The sequence below is a fragment of the Parasteatoda tepidariorum genome, chromosome X2 (genome assembly GCF_043381705.1).
Source record: "Parasteatoda tepidariorum isolate YZ-2023 chromosome X2, CAS_Ptep_4.0, whole genome shotgun sequence".
Lineage (NCBI taxonomy): Eukaryota > Metazoa > Arthropoda > Arachnida > Araneae > Theridiidae > Parasteatoda > Parasteatoda tepidariorum.
Genome location: NC_092215.1, coordinates 52,106,446 through 52,130,838, shown reverse-complemented (window position 1 = coordinate 52,130,838; position 24,393 = coordinate 52,106,446). Strand labels below are relative to the sequence as shown.

General features: G+C 28.2%; 2 protein-coding genes across 2 annotated transcripts in view; one reads left to right on the top strand and one right to left on the bottom strand.

Moving 5' to 3' along the window:
- Positions 1 to 303: 303 nt before the first annotated feature.
- On the bottom strand, positions 304 to 22,861 carry LOC107452716 (Glycine N-methyltransferase). Its single transcript, XM_016069289.3, has 5 exons — positions 22,481 to 22,861; positions 13,866 to 13,993; positions 9,560 to 9,813; positions 4,234 to 4,397; positions 304 to 871 (listed from the first exon to the last, which is right to left on the bottom strand). The coding sequence occupies exons 1-5, from the start codon at positions 22,693 to 22,695 to the stop codon at positions 703 to 705; spliced, it is 930 nt and encodes a 309-aa protein (XP_015924775.1). The 5' UTR covers positions 22,696 to 22,861; the 3' UTR covers positions 304 to 702.
- LOC107452708 (alpha-1,6-mannosyl-glycoprotein 2-beta-N-acetylglucosaminyltransferase) overlaps positions 21,577 to 24,393 on the top strand; it is a 49,517-nt gene continuing 46,700 nt past the window's right edge. Inside the window, exon 1 of the mRNA XM_071188427.1 lies at positions 21,577 to 21,599. The gene's annotated coding sequence lies outside the window, so the exon portion shown is untranslated. The remainder of the gene's footprint in view (positions 21,600 to 24,393) is intronic.

Here is a 24,393-nt window from a genome sequence, read left to right as displayed (position 1 = left end):
TATTTTTTATTTATTTATTTATTTTTGAGTGACAAAATAAAATCAAATGTTATCCAATATATTAAACGCAGGGTCTGGGGAAGTTAAGACTGAGGTTGTTTTAATTGGCAGCTCAGGACATTCCTTGTCTTCTAAATTCAATTCAAATTTACAAAACTATGGAGTTGAACATTGAGAACCACACTTCTGCTATATGAATTATATTCTCAATCCCAGTATAAAGTGAACTATAATGTGCATTCAAATGAAAAGTGAGGTGCACGAGTCATATTTTTAACAAAGAGGCATTAATGATGACACACATTTTAGAATTAAGACCATTTATTAAAATTTCAAAAGAAAAAAATGTATAAACCATTTGTATAAAGAAAGGCAAAAATACAACAAATACAAAAATACAACAAATACGAAAAGTATATAAATGATGCATGAACAGAGTTTTTGATACAAAAAAATATGCTCATACAAACAGTATAAAAAATTAATACTTTTTTTACTTACTCCTATTTTTTTTTATTTAAAGCATTTTAACATACAACTAAATTTGTATTTTAGAAGTTTTTATATTTCAAGCATTGTTATGCTAAACAAACTACAGTAAACACGCAATAGTGTTAATATAACACTATATAAACAACTTATGTAAATAAACTTAAATATATAGTAGTTAATATAACTGAAACAAAGCTTGACACTTATGCTTTAATAATCTGCTTTTTTGATTAAATGAATGTAAAAAGCTGGATCTTGCACTGAATCTAGAGACTTGAAATCTCCATAAATTGTATGTTCTGCATTGCCACCAAAAACTTCTTTCAACAATTTTGAAAACTCTTTCAATTTGTGTGGATAATATGACAATCTAAAATGGCTGCAAAAATAAAATAAAATTTAAGAATTCATAAACAACAATTTTAATATTTAATAAACAATAGAAAAAAATAATATTTTTTTAAAGAAAAGGAAAGGCACCGCTAGTAAAACTGCACAGTCCTGTCTCCCTAATATGACCACCTTTCAAAAGCCAGAATATCCACATCTCGCTGTGTAAACGCTGCGAGATACGCAGGAAGAGAATTAGTTGAGAAACGCAGACGCGCATCTGAAAGTGTTCACTAGTAGTTGTGCCATGCCGACTGCAGTGCAAAGGCCAGCTGCACTAGGTTACGCTTTTGATGATCTATGGCACGAACAGGTGTGGCCACACAAATCCTCTATTGAGTTTAAATTCGATGGGTTTTGTGACTAGAAGAGTATAGTAAACCCATCCTGGTACTTTTTGAACCACGCACGTTTGCTACTAACTGTATGACACGTCGCATTGCCCGCCTGGTAGATTCCATCTTCCGGAAGAAAAACAAACATCATGTAAGGATGGACATGGTCTGCAAGGACAGATGCGTACTTGCATTGTTCTATCGTACCTTTCACAATGATAAGTTCATTTGTGACGACACGAAAACATTCAAAAGACCATAATTCTCTGTCCTCTATCTTAGACCCTTCGGGCACATTGCTGGGTGTACGCTTTCAAACGATTTACGCAGTATGCGCCAACATCCATCTGTCTGATGGAGCATAAAACGTGGTTCATCGAATAAAGCAACATATCTCCATTCAGTGTCCAGTTGCAATGCAGGAAATTCTAGTATTTCCAATTTTTTCCTTTGGAAAAATGTAGAGAGGAACAGTTTGTCACTACCCTTAAATATATATTTTGAATCCTTTTCAAGAAAAAAGTAAAATAATTATTCACATTAGGGATCGCCAAACAATATAAAAGCAAGTAAGAAACAAAACTATTATCGAAGCCCATCGAATCAGGAAGACTAGACGAAAAACATCTGAACCAGTTTGATTGCCTGATGTAAACTAAAAGTGTCTCTAATAATCACCTTTTATCCCCTTTCTGATTCTTCTGACAATCAAAAAATTTCAGATATTTTTAGATCCACTTTCTTCAGTAGTGATTTGTTAAATTTTTATGGTATTTTTGTTCTTTCCTTGCTTCAATATTAATTTTCTACCCATGAAGTAATTTTTTACTGTATTTTTGACAGGGATCTTAAAAATATACATTAAGGGTGATCTTAATAAGAATTCAAAGTATTTGATGATGGAAACTGGTTTTCAAAGATTTTATATGAAAACTTCAGTTCAATCATATTTCAACATTTTTCCACAAAATAATTTATTCCAAAAATGTTACAAGTATTTTATTTACATTTCAAAACTTTAAAATACTAAAAAATTGAAGAAACGGGGTAGTTTAAGCCATTTAAATAACTAAACTATCGCTTTAATGCAAAAACAACGTGAAGAACTTGATAAAGTAAAAAAAAAAATTTAAAAAAACTTGAAATTAATTATAACCTTAAAACTAATTAAGCAATTTTTTTTTACTTTTCATATAACGAAAGGTATTGATTTATTTTACTGCTAACGGCTTTAAACTCTAAGTTTTTATTCTCATTCGAAATCTCAAATTTTCTAAGTAATTATATAAAAAATCAGAATTTTAAAAATTATCTTGAAATAGCTGCTTACAAAGCTTATTATTTAATTTCAAGAAAACCTATGTTTTTCCCTTGTTTCATCGATTTTTTTCTGACATTTTAGTATCAACTTCAGTGATTTTTAAGCATTGGTTCAAAGAAAGAAAAAACATCTCGCGCTGATTTATTTGACCTACATGAATGTTTATTTTAGAATATTGCCTTGTCATATTTCTCATTTTAATATCTCTAATGACTTATACTGAATAATAAAGCTGAATCATAGCTAAGTTATCATGATACAAACACTTGGCGGATTTGCTGTGTCAGGAAACGATAACTTATTTGATAAGTGTGACATAGAAATAAAATGACGCTTGTGACGTAAATATTTATTATTATATATTTACTAGACAGATGCATATTATTTTGCAATCTATTACGTAGATATTTCTTACTTTATATTATTACCGTAAAAAATTATTAGTCTTTGAATTTTTTTAATTTTCCTATTTTATTTGTCTGGAATTTCTAAAATTTCCTGTCTGGAATTTCTGGAAATATTACGTAGCCAAATTCCTTGCGTTGTTTTATTTCTTTTCAAATGTACTATTGCACCTTAAAAATTAATCGCTAGTTTTTTTTTCACTTGAATCCGCAGTCTAGAACTAGACGAGCCAACGTTGGACGACAGTATATGAATAAATCGTTATTAAACTGACTTGAAAAAAATGTAATTAAGAAAGAAATGCAAAACTTAAAATGAACCAGAATAATATAAATCAGAATATTAAAAATTGTGACAACAGCAATATGAAGAAAGAAAAAAATCATGAAAATTATAATTGCTCGCTGGAAAGAGCTAGATGAATCAACGATAAATAATAGTATATGCAAAAATCTATCTTAAACTAACTTGGAAAAAAAACTGTAACTAAAAGAGAAATGCAAAACTTGAAATAAACCAGAATAATATAAATCATTTTGCAAATTAAAAGTAGAATACAAACGAAAACCAAGTTTTATTTTAATTAGATTATAAGCACCTTAAGCAAAAAAAAGAGTGTTTAGGAGTACAAAAATGGTAATGAAAAAAGCACCTCTTTAATTGAATATTTATTTTAAAATAATTGATATAAGCTTATGAAAAAAAATTATATTTGAAAATCTGGTTTTAAATAGTGATTGGAAAAGATTAAATTTGTAATAATTTTTTTTCTATTAATTACTTTTATTTCCGTTTCATTTTTTTTTGGTGGGTACTTTTTCTCCGATGTTTTTTTGTTTGTTTTTTTAAATTCGTTTGAATGCTGTAATTCAGATCTTTAAAAAAAATTAACAATAAGATTGGCCTCATTCTTTCTAAAAACTGAAAATATCCCTTTGGGAAGAATCCTGGTTCGGATATTTTTATTGTAGTGAAATTTTTATTCCATAATTTCATTAAATGAAAATATTCAAGACCTACTTCAAATAACATAAACATTTAAAATAATTTCAAAATCAAATTACTGTTCTATTCTAATTTACAATTAATTCTATTATCTAATAAATCTAATTCAAATATCGATGAGAAATACATAATAACCTATACATTCGAACAGCAATAACTTCTGCAATAAATTTACATTAAGGAAAAAAATGGTTAGATATTGCAAAGATGCCAAATGTTTAAAATAAAAATTTTTAGAAAAATTTCCACAAAAAAATTACAAACAAGGCTATTTTTAATACTCACTCAATTGGATTGCCATGATATCTTCCTTTTTTCGTGTATTCGCTATCAGTTCGATCGAAACTACCAAGGATGTCCGAAATGTCCATGGTATAGTCCAGCATAACCATTTTTGGATTTTCCCCAGAATACAGAATGGATGTCTGGATGTCTTTAATATGCTTACTCTAAAAAAGAGTAATAAATGTTTTAAAACAGCAGCAGAAATTATTTTTTTAAAATGTAGGCAAAAGTTCTTGACGATAAAACTTATCTTTATGCCGAATATTTACTTTTTATTCGCAGATCTTATAACCAAATACGTTTAATTAAATACTTAAATTTTTCGATACCTTCAATTAAATTTTTTTTTTCATTCTTTGATTTTAATATGCAGAAAGCTAAATAACAATGGGGAACAATTTTTTTTTCCTGTTGCATGGGATTTTTTTAACTGATCTTAAATACTAGGGGGACCGGAAAGTAATGTTGTTTTGGTGTGTTTGATATTTGTTATCAAGATTTTGTTTTTCATCAATAATGTATTTACTCTCGTTAGCAACAACATTTCAATGCCGGATCGAAAATGAATCGAAATGGATCGAGAAAAAAAATGAATTGGTTTTTAAGACTAACGAGTAATTAATGCGCCGAAGCGACCTTACTTACCAGTCCCCCATATATTTTGATCGTATCAATGATTTCAAATCTGCAATCGCTTTCTCTCTCCAAGTTACAGGTTTCTTTTTTTAAATGACATTTTTAGTCTTTTTTGGTGGGGAAATGTAAAAGTTTAAAAACAATGTCTGTAACAGGGGATCGAGTAAATGTTGCGACAAGCTTCTTGTGAGTAGGCAAACAATCAGGATTAAATTTGTATGCAGACCCATGCTCGGAATTGCCATCATACGCTACTAGGGGCGTTTCCCTATTATGAACTATTTCTTCATATGCATCTGAACAGGTCATAATTGGGAGGCACCCCTAACTGAGTACGACGACATTTCTGAGCTTGGGTTCCTGTGCAATTTTAATCTTGATGATGTGTAATAACTCCCACAGTATTTTGTCGTAACATCAAGGTGACCTCCTGTTATAAATAGCATTTTTAAACTTATGTATTTCGACAAAAAGGAGGTTAAAATGTCATTTAAAAAATAAAACAAAAAAATTTGTAGCTTTAGGAACAAAGCTAATTTGAAATCCCCACACTGGAATCAGGCAAGATCAAGTTTTTAAATAAATGCAACAAACAATTTGATCTCCACTGTAATTTTTACCTTTTGCATGTTTCGTTTTTTATTCCTAAGTATGGGTATTTAAGTTACTTATAAACAAACTGAACAAGATAGAACCAACCATTTTACTTTTATATTCGAATATCTATTATTAAACACAGTTTTTTCTCATACTGCAAATATTTAGTTTTATAATGTAAGTTATTATTTATAATAAATACAGTTTACTTTTAAAAAGTACAGTTTTGCTTACTTTTAAAAAGGGCTTTAAAGACTGAGCTGGTTATTACATATTTGTTTTTACTTTATAAATGTGCAATAGAAATCTAGAAAAACAGCAAAAACGGCATATATTTCTGTAAATTATTTTTATCTATTTTTTCTGAAACATAGTAATGTGTCTCCTTGTAAAAAAAAAAAGAAGAAAAAGAAGATAAACAAATAATAAGGTTGAAAATAAAGATAATCTTGCAGAATTCTAAAAAATATTAAAAATTTCCAAATAAATCTTAAACATTTTTAATGCTATTGTTCTCAATTGTTACGTGTGTAATTGATATTGTTCTTACAAGTAAAATTTATGCGAGTTTAGATTGAAGCTTTACGAGTAAAGAATAAAAAAATTATATTGAATCCAGAAATATTTTATTGACTAATAAATGTATATTTTACAGCAGAGGTATTCTTTATTGTATTATGAGTAATATTTAATTTTGGATTTCTTTTCTTTCATATGCATGTCTTCGGGTTCTTATCAATAACATAATAAAATATTTCATACGTAGAAAGCAATTTTTCATTCTTTCATCGTTTTTTCATTTCTTCTTATAATAAATTTCAAAACTTATATAAAAAATATTGAAAATAATCTTATTTTCGTAACTGTTCAAGCATAATCGAGATTTTTTTAAATTTTAATGCATTTTAAATTAAACTTAAAATAATTATAATTTTTAGAGACGATGAATTTTATTCTGTTTCCTATATCCCACCTTTTTCGCTTTATTTGTGATAATGTTTAACTGAATCATTTTTCCCCAGTTCTTCCTTCTTCAGTAGCACGAGCAAATAATAAAATTTTCATGAAAAAATTTTGTTTCTCTCATTAAAAAAATATTCAAATATTTTAAATGTTGCATTTGTGAAAAGCACGAGTTGAATTATTCATTGAAAGCCAGCTTTTATTACAAATGTTATTATGTTTATTTTTTTATTATTTGAAAACTTTTTTGTAAATTTTATGATTTATAAAAAATCACAAAAAGTTAGCTCAAATTTATTTGAATATATATAAATAACCAGTTTGCTTCAATATATGGGAATATTACCTTACATATAAGTTAAATGAATTGGACATATCTGAAAATTTTTAAAAAAAATTTTTTTTGCTCACGCTTTCTATTCAAAATAAAATTAAAATAAAAAGTAGTTTACTACTAGTTTAATAAAAGCATATAAAGCGTATATACCAGAATGCAAAATTTCAAAATTTTTGATCCAGTAGAAATTTGCATGAGCATACCGAAAGAAATTCTGATACGCATAATATTCTAAGATGTTCCTAAAAACAAATACTTTTACATTTGAGGTAACATTTTACTTTTATAAAATAAGATCAATATAAACGTTTTATGAATTGCAATAGTGAAGAAGTAAATTTGATTTTTATGAAATACGATCAAAATAAACTTTTTATGAATTACAATGTTAAAAAAATAAATTTAACGTTTAGGAAGTGAGATGAAAATAAGCATTTTAAGAATTGCAATATAAAAGAAGTATTACAAGAATTCCTTCATATTTAGATTGATAAATTCGTTAATTCAGCATATTTTAAATTACAATTTTTTTTAATGCGCCTCTAAGTTGACTAAATTCGTCTTATCGCCACACAAATACGTAGTCGCCGCACAAAACACAAATACGTGTCTATTACGTAATTTGTTAGTAAATAAGTCTTGTTCTTTACAAAACATTAATTATCTTGTTAGGATGTTTGGTTTAATATTTTTGTTTATTTGAATAATCTTTTTTTTCATACAAACTGTCTTTTTTTCGAATGTTTACAGCAAAAAGACAAAATCCGTAAAAATATTTAATCTATTTTTTATTTTTTACCTCTAGAATGTTGTGTACTAATGTTTATACTTTAAAAAAAAAATTCTAATTTTTTTTTTGTAAATATTTGAAGACTAGTTTTCAAATTTTTTGAAACTGGCAACAAATTGTTGCAGAATATATTTTAACACTAAAGGTGTCATGGGAGACTTTATTTTATTCGAAAAAATTACTTTGCATCTACTTTTATAAAATACTTTTCCAAAATACTTTTAAAGCATACACTTTAAAAATACAAATAAAAAAAGAACTTTTACAATTATTTTCTATTTAAAAATTTATTTATTTATTTACTTTTTTAGCAAAATAAGACATATGATGGCAAGTGTTCGGTAATTAGTTGTTCTATAGCAATTGTTTGCAACAACAACCTGAATAGTTGGCGAATATATAAATGCACTGTATTAAAATATTTTTATGAATTTAAAAGAAAAGTTTAAAAGTAATTTGCATTGAAATTGAATAAAGAAATAAACAATTTTTATATTGTGATAGAGACAAATGGTCCCTTGTATCATGGTTTTGTTTATAAGCAGATTGTTCCGATTATTCGAAACGCCTCTAAATCAAGCTGATTTTAATGTTTTTCATCTTGTCCTATTCAATAGTGTTTCGACCGATTTCGGTTGTTGCGCTATTGTCTCTTCTGTGCTTGAATGTTAATTTGTGACCCAATAAAGTACACTTTTTTACTTCATTTTTTATTATATATACGAGAGTAGATCAAATATAAGTTTAACTTTTTTAATTGCTAATTATTGAAATTTTACTTTAAAAAAATACAAAAACTTTATTTTTCTACTCACTTTCCGTGAACTCTAACACACTTTTTCCAATGTTTTGAAAGTTTTTTAAACCCAGTGGTATTGAGAGAAGTAGGTTGTGCAGTGAACCAATTGCACACAAAATCTTCTACCTCATCATTGGATAAAAATTTCTCGCCCCCCTCCCAAGAGTTCTTTAAAGGGTTCAAATAAATGATAGTCCGAAGGGGCTAAGTCCAGGCTATATGGACGATGTTCAACTGTTTTCCATTGCAATTTTGACAAAAGTTTTTTATTCAGGTTTTTGATTTGCTTAAAAAATTCTGGGCATCCAGCTTGATGAGATTTTTCGATATTCCTAATCATTACGAATTATGTTTTGCATACTTTCATAACTCAACTCTGTTATAGCTCTAATTTCTCGAACTTTCCTTCGCTGGTCATTATGAATAAGGTCACGAACTTGGCCAATTTTCTCTGCCTTAAGACTCGTTATTAGTCAAGGATCATGAGAAAAGTTTTCAACTTCTTCTCGGCTTTGTTTAAATAACTTGTCCAGCAAAAATTTTTATCTTGGCCCCAGTTTGGGCTCAAAATTGGTTCAATATAGGTCCTATGAGAATATGCACCGAGCGACCGACATTAGAATGTCTATATTTTTGTCAATATTGGCCCTCGAATGGCCTACATAGAACCTATAATAACTGAATAATGAATCTAAAATATAAGTTAAATCTGACAATTCTATATAGAGAAAATGTCAGGAAAACAATGACCTTTTGAACCCTTATTAAGCTATTTGTCTAATAAGGGCCCAAGTTACTTTACTACTGAGATTGTGCCATTTGTATTCTTGAGTCTTTGGCTGGATATCATTGCCGAAGTGTGTGTGAATTTTAACAGGTTTGATGTCTTCTCTTGGTAAAAATTTTATTACTATGAGTTGTGCAACTGCATTAGGAACACTAGGCTCACTTATGTTATTAAAAAAAGGACTTACAACGAACTAAACATCGCCAAACTATTTTTACACTATAGATAAAGTTCTACTGTTGCCATGACAATGAGAATAAAATTCGTCTGGTACTATTAAAAATGTCTCATATATATTTGATCCCTCTACGTATATTAAAGAAGAATTTATCTATATAGAGCAAGCACTCAGTATGAAAAAATTTGTCTCTAAATGTTTTAAAACTACGATAAACTTTTTTATGTTTAAATACTTACATTGTAGTAAATGCTATGTGCTGGAGTTCTGCCGTGGTTGAGTGTATAATCGTAGTTTCTGTGATCAATTAGAAGATATCCATTGGGCTTTATCATCTCGTGGAAGTTTTCTATCGCTAGCTTAATATCAGACATATCCCCTTTCAAATCAAACAAATGGGCAAATGAGTTTCCCAAACAAATAACGGCATCAAAACCTCCATTTGGTTTATGGATGTCTTCTGGTAGAGTTAACCAATTAGCCTCTTCAATTACTGGAAAGAGAAAATGCAATCAATTATTATCGTTAAAAATATCAAAACCTGATTGATTATAAGAAGAAGCTCATAACAGTTAAAAAGCCTTTATTAGAACCATTTTCTTTCAAGATATTCTTCGGTAATCATACTGGATTCGATATTTCAGTTTATCTATTTTTTTCTATTTTTTCTAAAACATGGTAAATGTGTCGCCTTGTGAAAAAAAAGAAGAAATTAAAAGATAAGCAAATAATAAGGTTGAAAATAAAGATAATCTTGTAGAATTCTAAAAAATATTAAGAATTTCCAAATAAATCTTAAACATTTTCAATGCTATTGTTCTCAATTGTTACGTGTGTAATTGATATTGCTTTCCCCCAAAATATTGACACATATTTCGATGAAGATTTTGCTTCTTACTTCCTTAAATATTAAATTTTTATCTCTATTGTCATGCCTTGTTTCTTAGCTTTATTTTTGACAATGATTCCAAAAAAATATGTATATTAAGGTTAGTGTTTACAAAACACCTAGTATGTCTGGTGAAGGTATTTTTTATGTAGCCCACTTTTAATCTATGAACCAAAAATTTTGGAAAAACTGGATTTAAAGTACGTGATGATGTTTCAATTGTATCTTGAATATTATTAGAAGTTTATATATTTTTGAAACAAACAAGGGAGGGATAATAGCTATGTTTTTCACATTTTCCGCCGAAGATTCGGTATTGTTACGAAACAGAATACTCGGTAAAGGAAAGGGTTCGCTATAGATTTAAAACAAGTCTATATGATAGAAGGAGGTGAATTTAGTGCTATCCTTGCGAATGAATATTTAAAAAATTTTAAAAATGGAATAAAAGAGAACTTTGACTTTCCCAAATAATATTAAAAAGAAGGTCAAATAAACATTTGAATACCGAAACAATAGAGGTTGTTTCACATTTTTAAATAATTCCTAGAAATTCCTCTACTTAGATTTTACGTCTGTTTATATTTACAATTAGTTTAAACCTAACTACCAATCAAAAATGGTCTCGTTGTAAAAAATCACACTCTTGTCAATTTCTTCAGTAAATCATCACTTTTTACAGAACTGAGTGCTTCAAACTTAAAGAGTTGTTCTTTTTCACTTTTTGATTTTCCAGATAATTGATCTTTTATGTCTGATATCCATAAAATGCGTAAGTATTACTTTTATTTATAAATTTTTATTCTGAATTTCAAACATAAAAAAATAGTTATTTGGAGCTTGCAAAAATGTATCGGTCATTCTAAGAAAAAGTAGGAATTTTATTACTGAATTTTTTTCAGTATATGAATTTCTTTAATTCACATTTTTGATAAGTATTTGACGTATATCATATTTTATAACCGTCGTTGAACAATCTACCCAATTTTCAGCTTACGACTGCCAATTTTCAACACCGTAACCTTGTAATTTTGAATCAATTTAGAAGGCAAGGCAACTCCTGGATCAAGTATTGAGAGAAATTTGCCTTCGTGGAAGATTTCGTTGAGGAAACTAACCCGCACTTACGCTACATGGAGAGCAAAACCACAAAAACAGCCCACGATTAGCTTGATGGCAAGGGGACTACTGAGGCTATTTTACGTCAGCACTGTAGTCGATGAGAGCCGTGTGAATTCATAACAACCAGCCATTGCTGTGATTCGAACCCGGATCACCTCATTAGGATGCGAGCTGTCTATCCCCCAAACCATCATGTCTTATTTCACGTGTAATATTATTTTTGTGTTGTATGTTATATTTTCTGAAAAAAACCTTGAAGTTGCCTAGCGATTTGTTATGGGTTAAACCTGACCAGTAAAAGGAATATTTTCAAAAATTAATTTAATGTTTACTTTTTAAAAATGTTTATGTAGACCAAAATTATTTTTACATAAATCTCAGAACTTACAAACAAAAACTTTATTGACTTTTGAAATGCAAGGACAAAGTTTATGATAGAAAGCTTGAAAATAAGTATTCAATCGAAATTACTCTTGAATGCAACTTTTTTTTTCCGTAATTGCTATTGTCTACTTAGACATTTGGTGAGTGATAAAATCATTCAGATACGGTAATGGATAGAGTAATGACATTTAAAATACTTATCTATTATTAGAAGTATTATCTTTTACTTACACTTTAAAATGAAGAAAGATATTCTTAGTGCTAGCAAATATATCTCTTAATGCAAATATATCTGTACTTCAAAAGAAAAATTTGCTTCGGAATAAAAATTCAGGCATTTCATTCGGGGTGTATTTTTTTAAACATTCCCGAATGTTACTACTCGGGAGTAAATTAAATCTGTATACTTGAAAAAATAATTGTCAACAATTGATTTTCAGAAGTGTTGTTAATAATTAATCATTAGAAGTGTAGTCTTTTACGAAAACTTTGAAGTGAAAAATGAAGAAAGATATTCTCAGTATTAGCAAATATATCTGTACTTCAAAAGATAGATTTGCTTCGAAATAAAAATTCAGGCATTTCATTCGGGATGTATTTTTTAAACATTCCCGAATGTTACAACTCGGGAGTAAATTAAATCTGTATACTTGAAAAAATAATTGTCAACAATTGGTTTTCAGAAATGTTGTTAATAATTCGTCATTAGAAGTGTAGTCTTTTACGCAAACTTTGAAGTGAAAAATAAAGAAAGATATTCTCAGTATTAGCAAATATATCTGTACTTCAAAAGATAAATTTGCTTCGGAATAAAAATTCAGGCATTTCATTCGGGGTGTATTTTTTTAAACATTCCCGAATGTTACTACTCGGGAAAAAATTTAATCTGTATACTTGAAAAAATAATTGTCAACAATTGATTTTCAGAAATGTTGTTAATAATTAATCATTAGAAGTGTAGTCTTTTACGTAAACTTTGAAGTGAAAAATGAAGAAAGATATTCTCAGTATTAGCAAATATATCTGTTCTTCAAAAGATAAATTTGCTTCGGAATAAAAATTCAGGCATTTCATTTGGGTGATTTTTTTAAACATACTCAAATGTTACTACCCGGGAGTATATTAAGTCTGTATACTTGAAAAAATAATTGTCAACAATAGATTTTCAGAATTGCTGTTAATAATCAATCATTAGAAGTGTAGTCTTTTACGTAAACTTTGAAGTAAAAAATGAAGAAAGATATTCTCAGTATTAGCAAATATATCTCTTTATGCAAAAATATATGTACTTCAAGAGATAAATTTGCTTCAGAACAAAAACTCAGGCATTTCATTCGGGGTGGGTTTTTTAAACACACCCGAATGTTACTACTCGGGAGTACATTAAGTCTGTAAGCTTAAAAAAATAATTGTCAACAATTGATTTTCAGAAGTGTTGTTAATAATTAATCATTAGAAGTGTAGTCTTTTACTTAAACTTTGAAGTGAAAAATGAAGAAAGATATTCTCAGTATTAGCAAATTTATCTCTTTATGCAAAAATATATGCACTTCAAAAGATAAATTTGCTTCGGAACAAAAACTCAGACAGTTCATTCGGGGTGGGTTTTTTAAACATACCCAAATACTACTCGAAAGTATATTTAAATTTAAGCTGAAAAATCGAAAAAATAACTAATTCTTAATAATTAATTATTTAAAGTGTAGTCCTTTACGTAAACTTTGAAGTGAAAAGTGAAGAAAGATATTATGAGTATTAGCAAATTTATATCTTTATGCAAAGATATATTTACTTCAAAAGATCAATTTGCTTCAGAACAAAAACTCAGGCAGTTCATTCGGAGTGTTTTTTAAACATACCCGAATACTACTTGAGAGTATATTTAAACTGAAAAATTGAAAAAATAACTAATTGTTAATAATTAATTATTTAAAGTGTAGTCTTTTACGTAAACTTTGAAGTGAAAAGTGAAGAAAGATATGAGTATTAGCAAATTTAGTTCTTAATGCAAATTATCTCTTAATGCAAAACATAAATTTGCTTCAGAACAAAAAACGTACCCGAATTTTAAACATATCCGAATGTTACTATTCGGGCGTATATTTCATCTGAAATATTTTAAAATAATAATTAATGCTCTATTGTCTCACCCCATTTGTCAAATCCTGTTTCATTACGTCGATTCCAACGTTCTCTAATAGCATACTTAAGCATTTTATCACTAGCATCTACACTCATCATTTTAAAGCCTTCTTCTACAAGCATTATAGAGTCAATACTGTAAATGTAAATTACATAATAAAATATAAAATTTGAATAACAAACAAAATACAAATGCTGTAAAAAAGAGATTTAAAAGACTTAAAAAGATTTAGAACTTGTTTCATTGTTTTTAAACTAGTAACGTCATATTAAACATATAATTTTATTGTTTTTAAGCTAGTAACGTCATATTAAATAAATAATCCCAAGAAACTGAAGCTGTAAGGTATTACTTGCTTGAAAACTTCATTCGATTCAGAAATAAACAAACATGAAATAACGGTCGGCATGTTTCGAACGCTTCTTTTTTTATTCTTCCGTTTGTGAAAAAATTGCTAATATCCTCTCCTTTTTGGTTTTAAAGTCATTTTCAGGCCTTAACAAAATCAAATTTAAGTATCTTAAAGATCCTATTAGCTTTGATAATCGCTGGGGCATTTACCACATTCCATGTTGGAATCTTGGGTATAAATTAAATTTCGACAATGCTAAAAATAATTTCCACCCCAGTTACATCAGCTCATCTTGATGTCCTGGAATCTTGTTTTATTCATTTGAATGCTGATTTCTTTGTTAACGACATTAGTTCCTCCTCTTCTCGCCATAACGCATTTTACCCTGATTTGCATCTCGGCCACTGTGATTTCTCTTGTTCTGTTTTTCATCTTTCTTTTCTCTCGGCTTCTGTGGTTTTTCCAGTTCCACCTTCATTTTTACATTTTCCTTTGGCAACTTTACGTTTTTTATTTTAAATCAGTCTTTTCATTCACGTCTGGCAAATCTTGAAAATTGATGCCTATTTTTGAAGAGCTTGAAACATGTCGACTGTTATTTCATATTTGTTTATTTCTAAAGTGAAGGAAGTTTTAAATTAGATAATAGTAGCATCACAACTTTTTCCTGGGTAGTAATGTGCTGAAAAATATTATGCTTGTAGGAATAAAAAAATTCACTTAAAAAAAAAAAATTCAAATATTTCGCAAATTATAGAGTTCAAGAAATTATCTGGTGTAAAATAACGCGATTACTCCGTCAATTTATCGAAGAGAATAGTCATTTGATAAGATAAGAAAAACGGGCGTTGTGTGGCATTACTCAGATCAAGTCGATAATACTATTCATTAGTAATGGGAGCAGGGTTTCAAGGTTGTCTCGCAATTTGCCCAAAATAACTTTTAAGTTTATATGTTTTTTTTATCACATTTATTCTATGTGTTTTCGCATTTATCAAAAATTTCTTTCCTAATTTGAATTTGACTATCTATTTTGTCTAAATTGAAAAAAAAAACTCAAACAACTCTGAGATGGATTTTTTCATTATTATTATGCACTGTAAAAAATTCCTCAGAAAAAAAGTTGAATATCAATTTGCTTAATTGCAATTTTGACATATTCAAACAAAACAGGCAAATAACCATAAATAAGATGGTATTTATACTATTAACTGTGAGAAGAAAAACAATTTATTAACTGCTTTCACTTAATAAGGATAAATAACCAGAATTTTATCGCACTAATTAAGCCCATCTAACGAAGCCACTTAGTTCCTTGCAGCTGGGTGAATTTTATAGCCGAGAGGGCTGATCTGTCAATCTCATGACCGACAGAACCGGGTTCGAGTTCCAACGTTGATACCACAGTATTTATTCCATTCCCTTTGGCACATGTATAGTTTCCAGTGTCCTGCTGTCCTCAATTTGTAACTATGAACTATTTGAATACGATTATTTCATTCACATATCGATGGCAGCATCATAAAGCTGCTTAACACAAATAAATCCAGTATTTTTCATCTTTTACGAAAGGATAAACGACCAGATAAACTAATCAAACCACATTCCATGTTTCATTTGATATAAAACGACTCAACCACTACCTGACTTTAATGCCCATAACCTAACGAAGCGCCTAGCTCCACTGACCAGTCAAATTTATTTTTTATGGGTTTCTAACCATGCTAGTTGTAAATGGTTCGAAAACCATATGGTTTTGTATTCATATTTTTTTGACCATATTCATTATAAACGATTTCAAAACCGCAAAGGTAAAAAATATCCTTTACCTTAAGCTTTACTGTTAATTGGATGGTTAGACTGCAACCGGTTATTTTACTGCAATTTTAGAATTAAAATTCTAACAGTGTGTTCGGAATATCTTAGATGCACGTGGAAGGGAATTATTTTGAAAATGGACTATTTTAACTGTTAGGTTTTGATGGAAGTAGATTTTTCGAAAATATTAATGTTTGATAAATGCTTCCGATTTGGTGTTAAATTCGTTCTCATTTATTTCTTGTTATGAAGTTGTTTTGTATTCGTCTTGAAATATATATTAACTATTTATAATATTCGTACAAAAGAAATAAGAGAATTGTAGCATTTCTTATTTCACTGATCTTTATTAACTGTTAAGGAAGTACCAAAAAAGTAAGGTAATTTACTAAATCATGCATCTTGACAGCTTCTTTAGCAATGTTGTGATATTACTCTTTTTTACAAGAGATTAAACATTAAATATAAATATTTAAAATTTTAACAGACAGGCTAAGGGAAGAGCAAATCTCTTCTTTACTGTCTGATGCAATAGGGTTAATGATTTATCAAAGGGTGTTTTGCTAAAAATCAGGTTAATCTAGCTAACCTAATGACACAAATCGCTTATTTAAAATAATTTGGCTTAAAGAAGAATAACCCCGAAAAGATGTAAGAAAATTAAAGCAAACATGTAACGGAATTAATTTTTATGATTATGTCTAATCAGTACTAGAAAACAAGTCTAAAAGTAGAATATGCTTGATGTTCGTGCCTATATTTAAACATTAGTTAGTCGTTATATTTAGGGTAAATCTAGGATAAATGTCCTTAGAGGAGAGTTTGCCAATTTAAATATCTTCAATATTTCTCATGTTGCGGCAGATGCAGTTCTTCAGAAAGCATTTTAACTTGCTTATTAATTTGAACTAAAACAATATTTGATTTTTTTTTATTTAGGTATTGAAATATTTTTCTGAATTAAGTATTTGTTGTTTTTCAATATGTTGGTTATATTTTTTCAAACTAGCTGGACATTAAAGGCTCTTATATATTCCAATCTTTGTTTCTGAGAAAAATGTAAAGGAATATTCAATTTTAGGTGAGATGGCCTAGTACAAGAGAGAAGTGATGGCCACTTCTCATTAATGCGTATAGACATGTCAAGGATCGTAGAAATTTTAAAAATTTAAAAAGAGGTGAAAAAAATTATGATGTATTTTAATAAATTCGTATTCATCACCACGATTAATTTTCTCAAATAAATAAATCTCGGAATCTTTGGTTTCCTTAATGGTTTTTGTATGGTTTCATTTCATTTGATTTCGTAATTTCATGATGAGCAAATAAAAATAAATCCTTAGCTTTCTCATTACAGTTTTAAAATAGCTTTTTAGAATTTTTTAAGGTCCGGGCAAGCCTTATATATCTCACTCCGATTCTACAGACATAACATATTGTCCCTAATCCTATCCTCGATAGAACTTACATATTATCTAATTCTACAGACTCAGAATTTGGTGAATATCAGTTGTGTTAGCTGTGGGGAGGAATACAATACTATAAGTAAAAATGACGACTGGAAAAGATGTGTAAGAAGCATGCAGTGGCTCCATGAAACATGTACAAACTTTGAAACCCTTTGTCAAAAATGTTATTAAATCTATACATCAAATCTATATATTCGATTTTTCTTATTAATTTCTTTTTACTTGTTTTCCATGACAAAATCCATTCTTAATAACTTATTGAAAGCTATTTATGGTTAACTGAATGAAATGTGTTACTTTTCATGTTTACTTTTCCTTTACTCTATTGAGCGGCCAATTCACTTCAACGTTAAGGAGAGATAACCAACTGTAAGTTTTTTTTTTCAAACATTTTTTCTTTCATACTTTGTTCTCAATATTTCTTTGTTTTCAATTTTGTTCAAAATGTGTTGAGTGCGTGCAGGAGAATTTAAAATGTGATGAAACATTTCTTGTATCTCTCTATTCGTATAGTATTTCTGTTTCGATTTAAATAAAATATGGTCATTTTTCCTAGGTTTACCCTACATTAAGAATGTTATCAGAGAATTAAATAGACTTTTATGAGTTTAATAGGAAATATGTAATGCCCATAATGACATAAAGTACGTATTTTCAAAAATTTGCGAGTAAATATGTAATGCCTGTAATGGCATAACGCAAGTATTTTCAAGAATTTGCGAGTAAATATGTAATGCCTATAATGGCATAACGCACATATTTTCCAAACTGTGTGAAAGTTTCTTTCATAATATCGATAAAATTATTAAGTTTAACTTTTTATTTAAAAAAAAAATTATAAATAAGATGATGTACATCATTTAAACTGTATAAAGCTTAATATCAGGTATACTATTATTTCATTATATACTGAAAAGTTTATATGAATATTTAAACTTTATACGAACAGGATAATAAAGAAATAAATTTCTTGATCATCTCGTTGTTGATAGGAGTAAATATTGTTGTTAACTAAGTACTTTATTGTAATTAAATCTTGCAAAATATGCATAAGTGCATTGACAGTTAGAAAAATCTATCTAATCAATCTAAAAAAAGTTCTCGTGTACTTAAAGTCACGAGAGAAGAGATACGATACGCACATTTTTTTTCATGATTTAGGAATTATCATAAGTGATGATGAGTTAAGAACTCGTGGATGCACGTTATACATTGCGTTCACGAGTCCTTAGCTTCAATAGATAAAAAATCATTAAAAAAATCGTAAGTGAGCTCACGATTATTGTCTATATTGACAAAAAAAATAGGATGGTAAATAAATGCGTAAATCGAATTGATAACAAATCTCTTGAGAATAAATGTCATGATCCGAGATTGATAACCTCTTATCTTGCGTCGGTCTGTCCTAACACTTATGACATAATAATAGAAAGAGGAGATGCTTCTCTATTATTTAATTGCTTGTTTATCGTAGTTGAATTTATGTTATTGAAAATCCGAAATTGGACAAGATGATTTGTCTAAATAAGGTCACATACCTCTTAAGATTCCGTTTCGAAAAATAAAATCCTAATTGGAAACGATATCTTTATTTAGAGAAATGATTACATAAAATGGTTATTTTTCGATAATTTAAGGAAAAGTGATATTAATTTTTAGAAAACAGTTATTAAGGGAAATGGATTAATACTTATATTATTGGCCAAAGATGGTGAGCCTTTTCCGATTAGAGTGTTAGTTACATTAAGGTTTATTATTTTTAGGCATCGATTCCTTCCCTAGTTATACATATAAAAAATTTAATCTGTAAGATACTGCTTTGATTTCGGACCATTGAATTACGTTGTGTAACTCCATTTCAGTTATTTATTAAATAACTTTAATTCTGGAACAAGGTTTTTTTCTTACAATCGATTGTATAGAATTTATTCTCTCAACTTCTTACAAATGTGCTATTTTTCCTCAGGCTGTTTTGCAAGTTTTCATTGCTCCTGTTCTCATTGCAAGTTTTTTTTCCTCCGTAATTTATAATTTAATTTGGGTTCCCTTTTCACAACACACCGCAAGCACGTATTCCCCCCCCCCAAAAAAAAGCCTGTCTTCTCAACACTGTAAAAAACCCTGGATCAAATTACGGTTCAAAGTACCGGCAATTTGAATGAATCATCCGTGAAATCCATTTTACCGTAAAATCAATTTTTACCTTAAAATCCATTTTTACGGAAAAACAGGTAAATCGGTTACCTGGTAAATATAGGGCAAAATTAGGAAAGTTTGTTACTGGCCAGAGGCCAGTTGTAATGCTTTTAATGGCAGTCACTTTTTGAAACATGTGGCCACTCTCTCAAAAATGAATATTTTGCACGATTAAAAAAACTGTAAATATTTATAATGCATTGTAGAAAATTCCGGATCAAATTAAGGTATAAAGTATCGGCACTTCGTAAAATCTATTTTTACCGTAAAATATTATACCATTAATTTTACAGAAATATTTAAATAATTAGAGCAATTTAGTGATATTACGGTAATTATTACTGTGAAATTACGGTTTATCAGATCTTTTGCTCCGTGGCATGTTTTTTTAAAAGTGAATTTTACGGTTAAAAATACTGGCATACTGAGTGCCGATACTTTTTACCGTAATTTGATTTGAATTTTTTACATTGTTGACATAGACTTGCATAGTTGAGGAGGCATAACTGATACAATAGTAAACCTTGCGTCTTAGAAAATGTCATAATTGCTCGCAAAATCGTAATTGTTTCTAAACCTAGATAACCACTAGCATTGGAATATTCTTTTTATTTTGAAATGTTCTACTCAGTAAATGTAATTAAATAAAAGTAAGTTAATCTAAACTTTTTCCGTGCCACCAAAATACATGTTATGTGCCATTTAGTGGCACTCGTGCAATGAGTTCGCTATCCCTAAACAGAGTGTTTCGGCGGGGCTTAGAATTATCACTGAATTAGCTTTAAATTAGTATTGTTAATTTTCGTCTGTACCAATATAACCTATAAAAACATTGCATTCTAACCTCAGCTATATAATCAAAATAAGTTATCATGACTAATAGTTAATATTTTTCCTAAAACTCTTATATCTCTGTAATATCTCTTTGCAAACTTTAAAAGGCAAATGATAAGTAATTGCTTGATTAATGAATGTCAATTGATCTAGTTCAGCATCGCTTTATACGTCTCTATATGTAGTCAATTTTTAAAGAAAAGTATTTTTGTATGAAAAACTGAATTATTTAAATATTATTGTTTTTAACTATAGTGAAATCTGAAGCAGAATAACATATGAAATATAATGAATTTCAATGTATTGAAATGTAATAAATACTTTTCTTAAGGAAATGCAGTTGAATACAAAATTATCTTACGGATAAATATGTATTAAAAAGGATTTTTTTTCAATTAGCAGATTTAATCTGAAATGATAATTAAGTATTTAGGGCATACTGCTATACCTAGTTAAGTCTAGTAAAACATTGCTTGGATGAGATTTATTTGAAAATTTAATGCAACAGAGAATTGATCTAGATATTAATAATAATAGCAATATCTAGGATATCTAAAATTTTAGGAAAGGATATATAACACGTATGCAATCCTAAAACATTAGGAATTGAATACGTGTAAAACAAGAAGAAAATATATTTTTTTCTAAGTTTACGTTAGCTTTTAAAAAATTTAAATTATTTATCAACATATTTTAAATGCACAAATGCTACTTAACAAAATTTTGACTGAAAATTTCATTTACAATTTCGACAGTAAAAAGTATGAATATAATCTTTTCAATTCTTGCTTTTTTTATTTATTGTAATTTTAATTTAAAAAGCAAGGCAGCGCCAGATTTCACACTGCACAGAGAAAAAAAATCTGATAAAATTACCTTATTGCATGATAATGATATTTCTGGAAAAAAGACCCATCATTCTGGTTAATGAAACTAAAATGTAGGGTACTTAAATCATTCATTTTTTGCAATTTTTCCATGTACAATCCATGTACATGACTGCAAATTTCACCAGTTTAATGAAATATAATATTTGAAGATTTTAAAAATGATGGTTTCTATAGTAGACTACGTAAGTTACACTCCTTTTTATCCCAGATTATTTTTAAAAAGTTTAATAATAAACAATTCACGTCACTGTAAAAAGGCCTGCTGGTCGTGCTTTTTCGTTGGTCAGAAATAAACCGAGCTTAAGAAAGTTAAATAGTCAGCAATAATGGACATTAAATGAAAGACAAAAGACGGGAAAACCTATATAGCATTGAGCAATTTCTTTTTTGTATCACTTATTTAAAAATTTAAAAATCTGTAATGGATTAAAAATATACCATTATTTTCAAGACTTTTAAAGCAGTTAAAAGTTGTCAGCTTTAAAATTAATTTTGTTTGGACTAATTAAGTAGAAATAATTCTCTAAATTATTTTTAACAGTAAAAAAACATCGAAGTGAAGAATAAGAAATAACCAAATATGCTTATTGAATTGACTAATAGCCTTGTATATTAAGTATTCTGTGCTTCAGTTTACTGAATGTATAATACCAATGCAATTCTAATATAAATTATCGATATATCAAATTAATAATAGCTATAGTTAACATTAACATGAAATAAACATATAAAAAAGTATATTTTTAGAGCAGTGCTTTGCATTCATGTTTTAATTTAAAAATTTTTAGTAAACAATTATTTTAATTTAAAAATATCTATTTTCATTTCTATGGAGAATTACTAAGCAATTTGTCATTTAAATTGTAAATAAATAAAGATAAATAATTGCAATGAACTAGCAAAAAAGAAAAGTACGATAAACTTAGGCTACTGCATATTCGACGTTTTAATTTTTTGCATGCTGGACAAATTAACTGATTTCATAGAAAATGCATATTTCTTGAATTGATGATACTAATTAAAATACTGATGAAACCAACTGATAAATATTAATAATTCTTACCCAGTGCCACAAGCAACATCTAAAATCTGATGACAGTTATGCTTTCGTAAAAGTTGAACTAAAAATTCTCGATAATGCTTTGTACGATCATTTTTTTCGCCTATATAAACTTCCCAAACCTTCGCAGCTTTTCCATCAGCATATTGATCCGGTAAACCTTCTGTACCAACTCCTAAAGAGCGAGGACGAAGAACTGTGTCTGCCATTTTGGGCATTAACTTCCAAAATCTAAAATTTTAAATTCGATAAATAACTTTTTTTTAAGGGAGAAAATTTATTTTCCAACGTTTAAAGATTTTTGTCTTTCGTTTTCATATTTATAAGGTTAATTTACGTCATATAGTGTTTACAAGATTGAGGGGTGTTGATTATCAGTACATTGATAACCAGGACAAAGCACTAAATGAAGTAGCTTTTCCCGAAATTGTGCAATCATCAGTAAGTATGGATGGGTCACAGATCGGGGGGGAAAACATTTTTGCTGAATTTTTCGTCTTAGTATTTGTTTGAATTATTGCAAAATATTTTAGATATAATGTTATCAGGCTAAGATAATCTCAGTTTACGTTAGGGGTCACATTTGACATTTATTTTGAAGATGTTAAATTCCGTTTCTAAAATTCGTGCTTAGCAACAGATATACACCAAAGTTCAAAAATAATAACATTCGTATCATCGATATTTATTATACATTTAAATGACCAATTTTACATTTTTTTAAATTTTTATCTAACCATAGATATTCTCGAAATAGATATCATAAAGTATTTTACGTAAATAAATGTTATTAGTTGCTTTTAACTCAGTATATTATCGGTATCACCAATGATTAGATACTGACAAGAACTTACTATAAAATATAATTTTATAGCAGATTGTTTGACCGATAGATCATTATCACCCTTATAGTGCAATTACGAGTTTCAAACGAAGTTCAATAAAATAAATTTTTAGAAAATATATTTCTACCTTCATCCGTCGATAAAAAAAGGTTCTTTTATAGTTAATTTAATTTATCGTAATTATTAATCGTAATTATTTTAAATGACTATGCTAAGAAAATTAGTTAATTCTTTACAAAACAGAAACAAAAATATACACTGACTAAAAATAAAAATTATGCTGAAAAATATGGTCTCAATAGTTTATTCAAAAAAGTTGGTTGGAGCCTCTTAAGAGTACTCTATATCGATGGAAAAACTTTTCATAGCAAATTCTTCTCCACCTCAATAAATAACTTAAAATTTAAAGTATTGAAAAAGCGAGTTCAGACAAATCTGGAGTAACTAATGAAGTTTCAGTTACTCAAAATAAATTTCAAAATATCAAAATGCAAACAATTTATTGGAAGAAAACTTCTCCATTGCGTAATCCTAAGCTATTATCCCAAAACTTGTTTGTATTTTGATATTTTGAAAATTTGTTTTCAGTATTTGAAACTTCGTAGTCTATATCACGAGTTAAACTTTTCTTCACAAATTTTGTTTCACTTAGATAATTAATTTAAAATTTAAAGTACAGAAAAAATGAGTTCAGTGAGACCTAAAGTAAACCATGAAATATCAATTGTTGAAAAAAAACCTTCAGGTTATCAAAACTCAAAAAAATTATTGGTAGAGTACTTAAGTAACTCCGGGTAAATATCTATATTTATATCTATTTATTATTTTTTACTACTTAATTTAATATGATTCTGAAAACTTTTGATTTGTAAGACATACAGATTTTTAAATTATTTTAAATTTTATATAATTTTAAATTAGAAAATTCAAAATCTTAATTTAATCGACCGAATAATTTCTGAGAAATAAAATTTTGAAAAAAACGCATGCTTTCAAATTATTATTTCTAAATAACTATTTGACTGAATTCAATTTGAATTTGTCGCTCGAAATTATATTGTTTAAAATAAC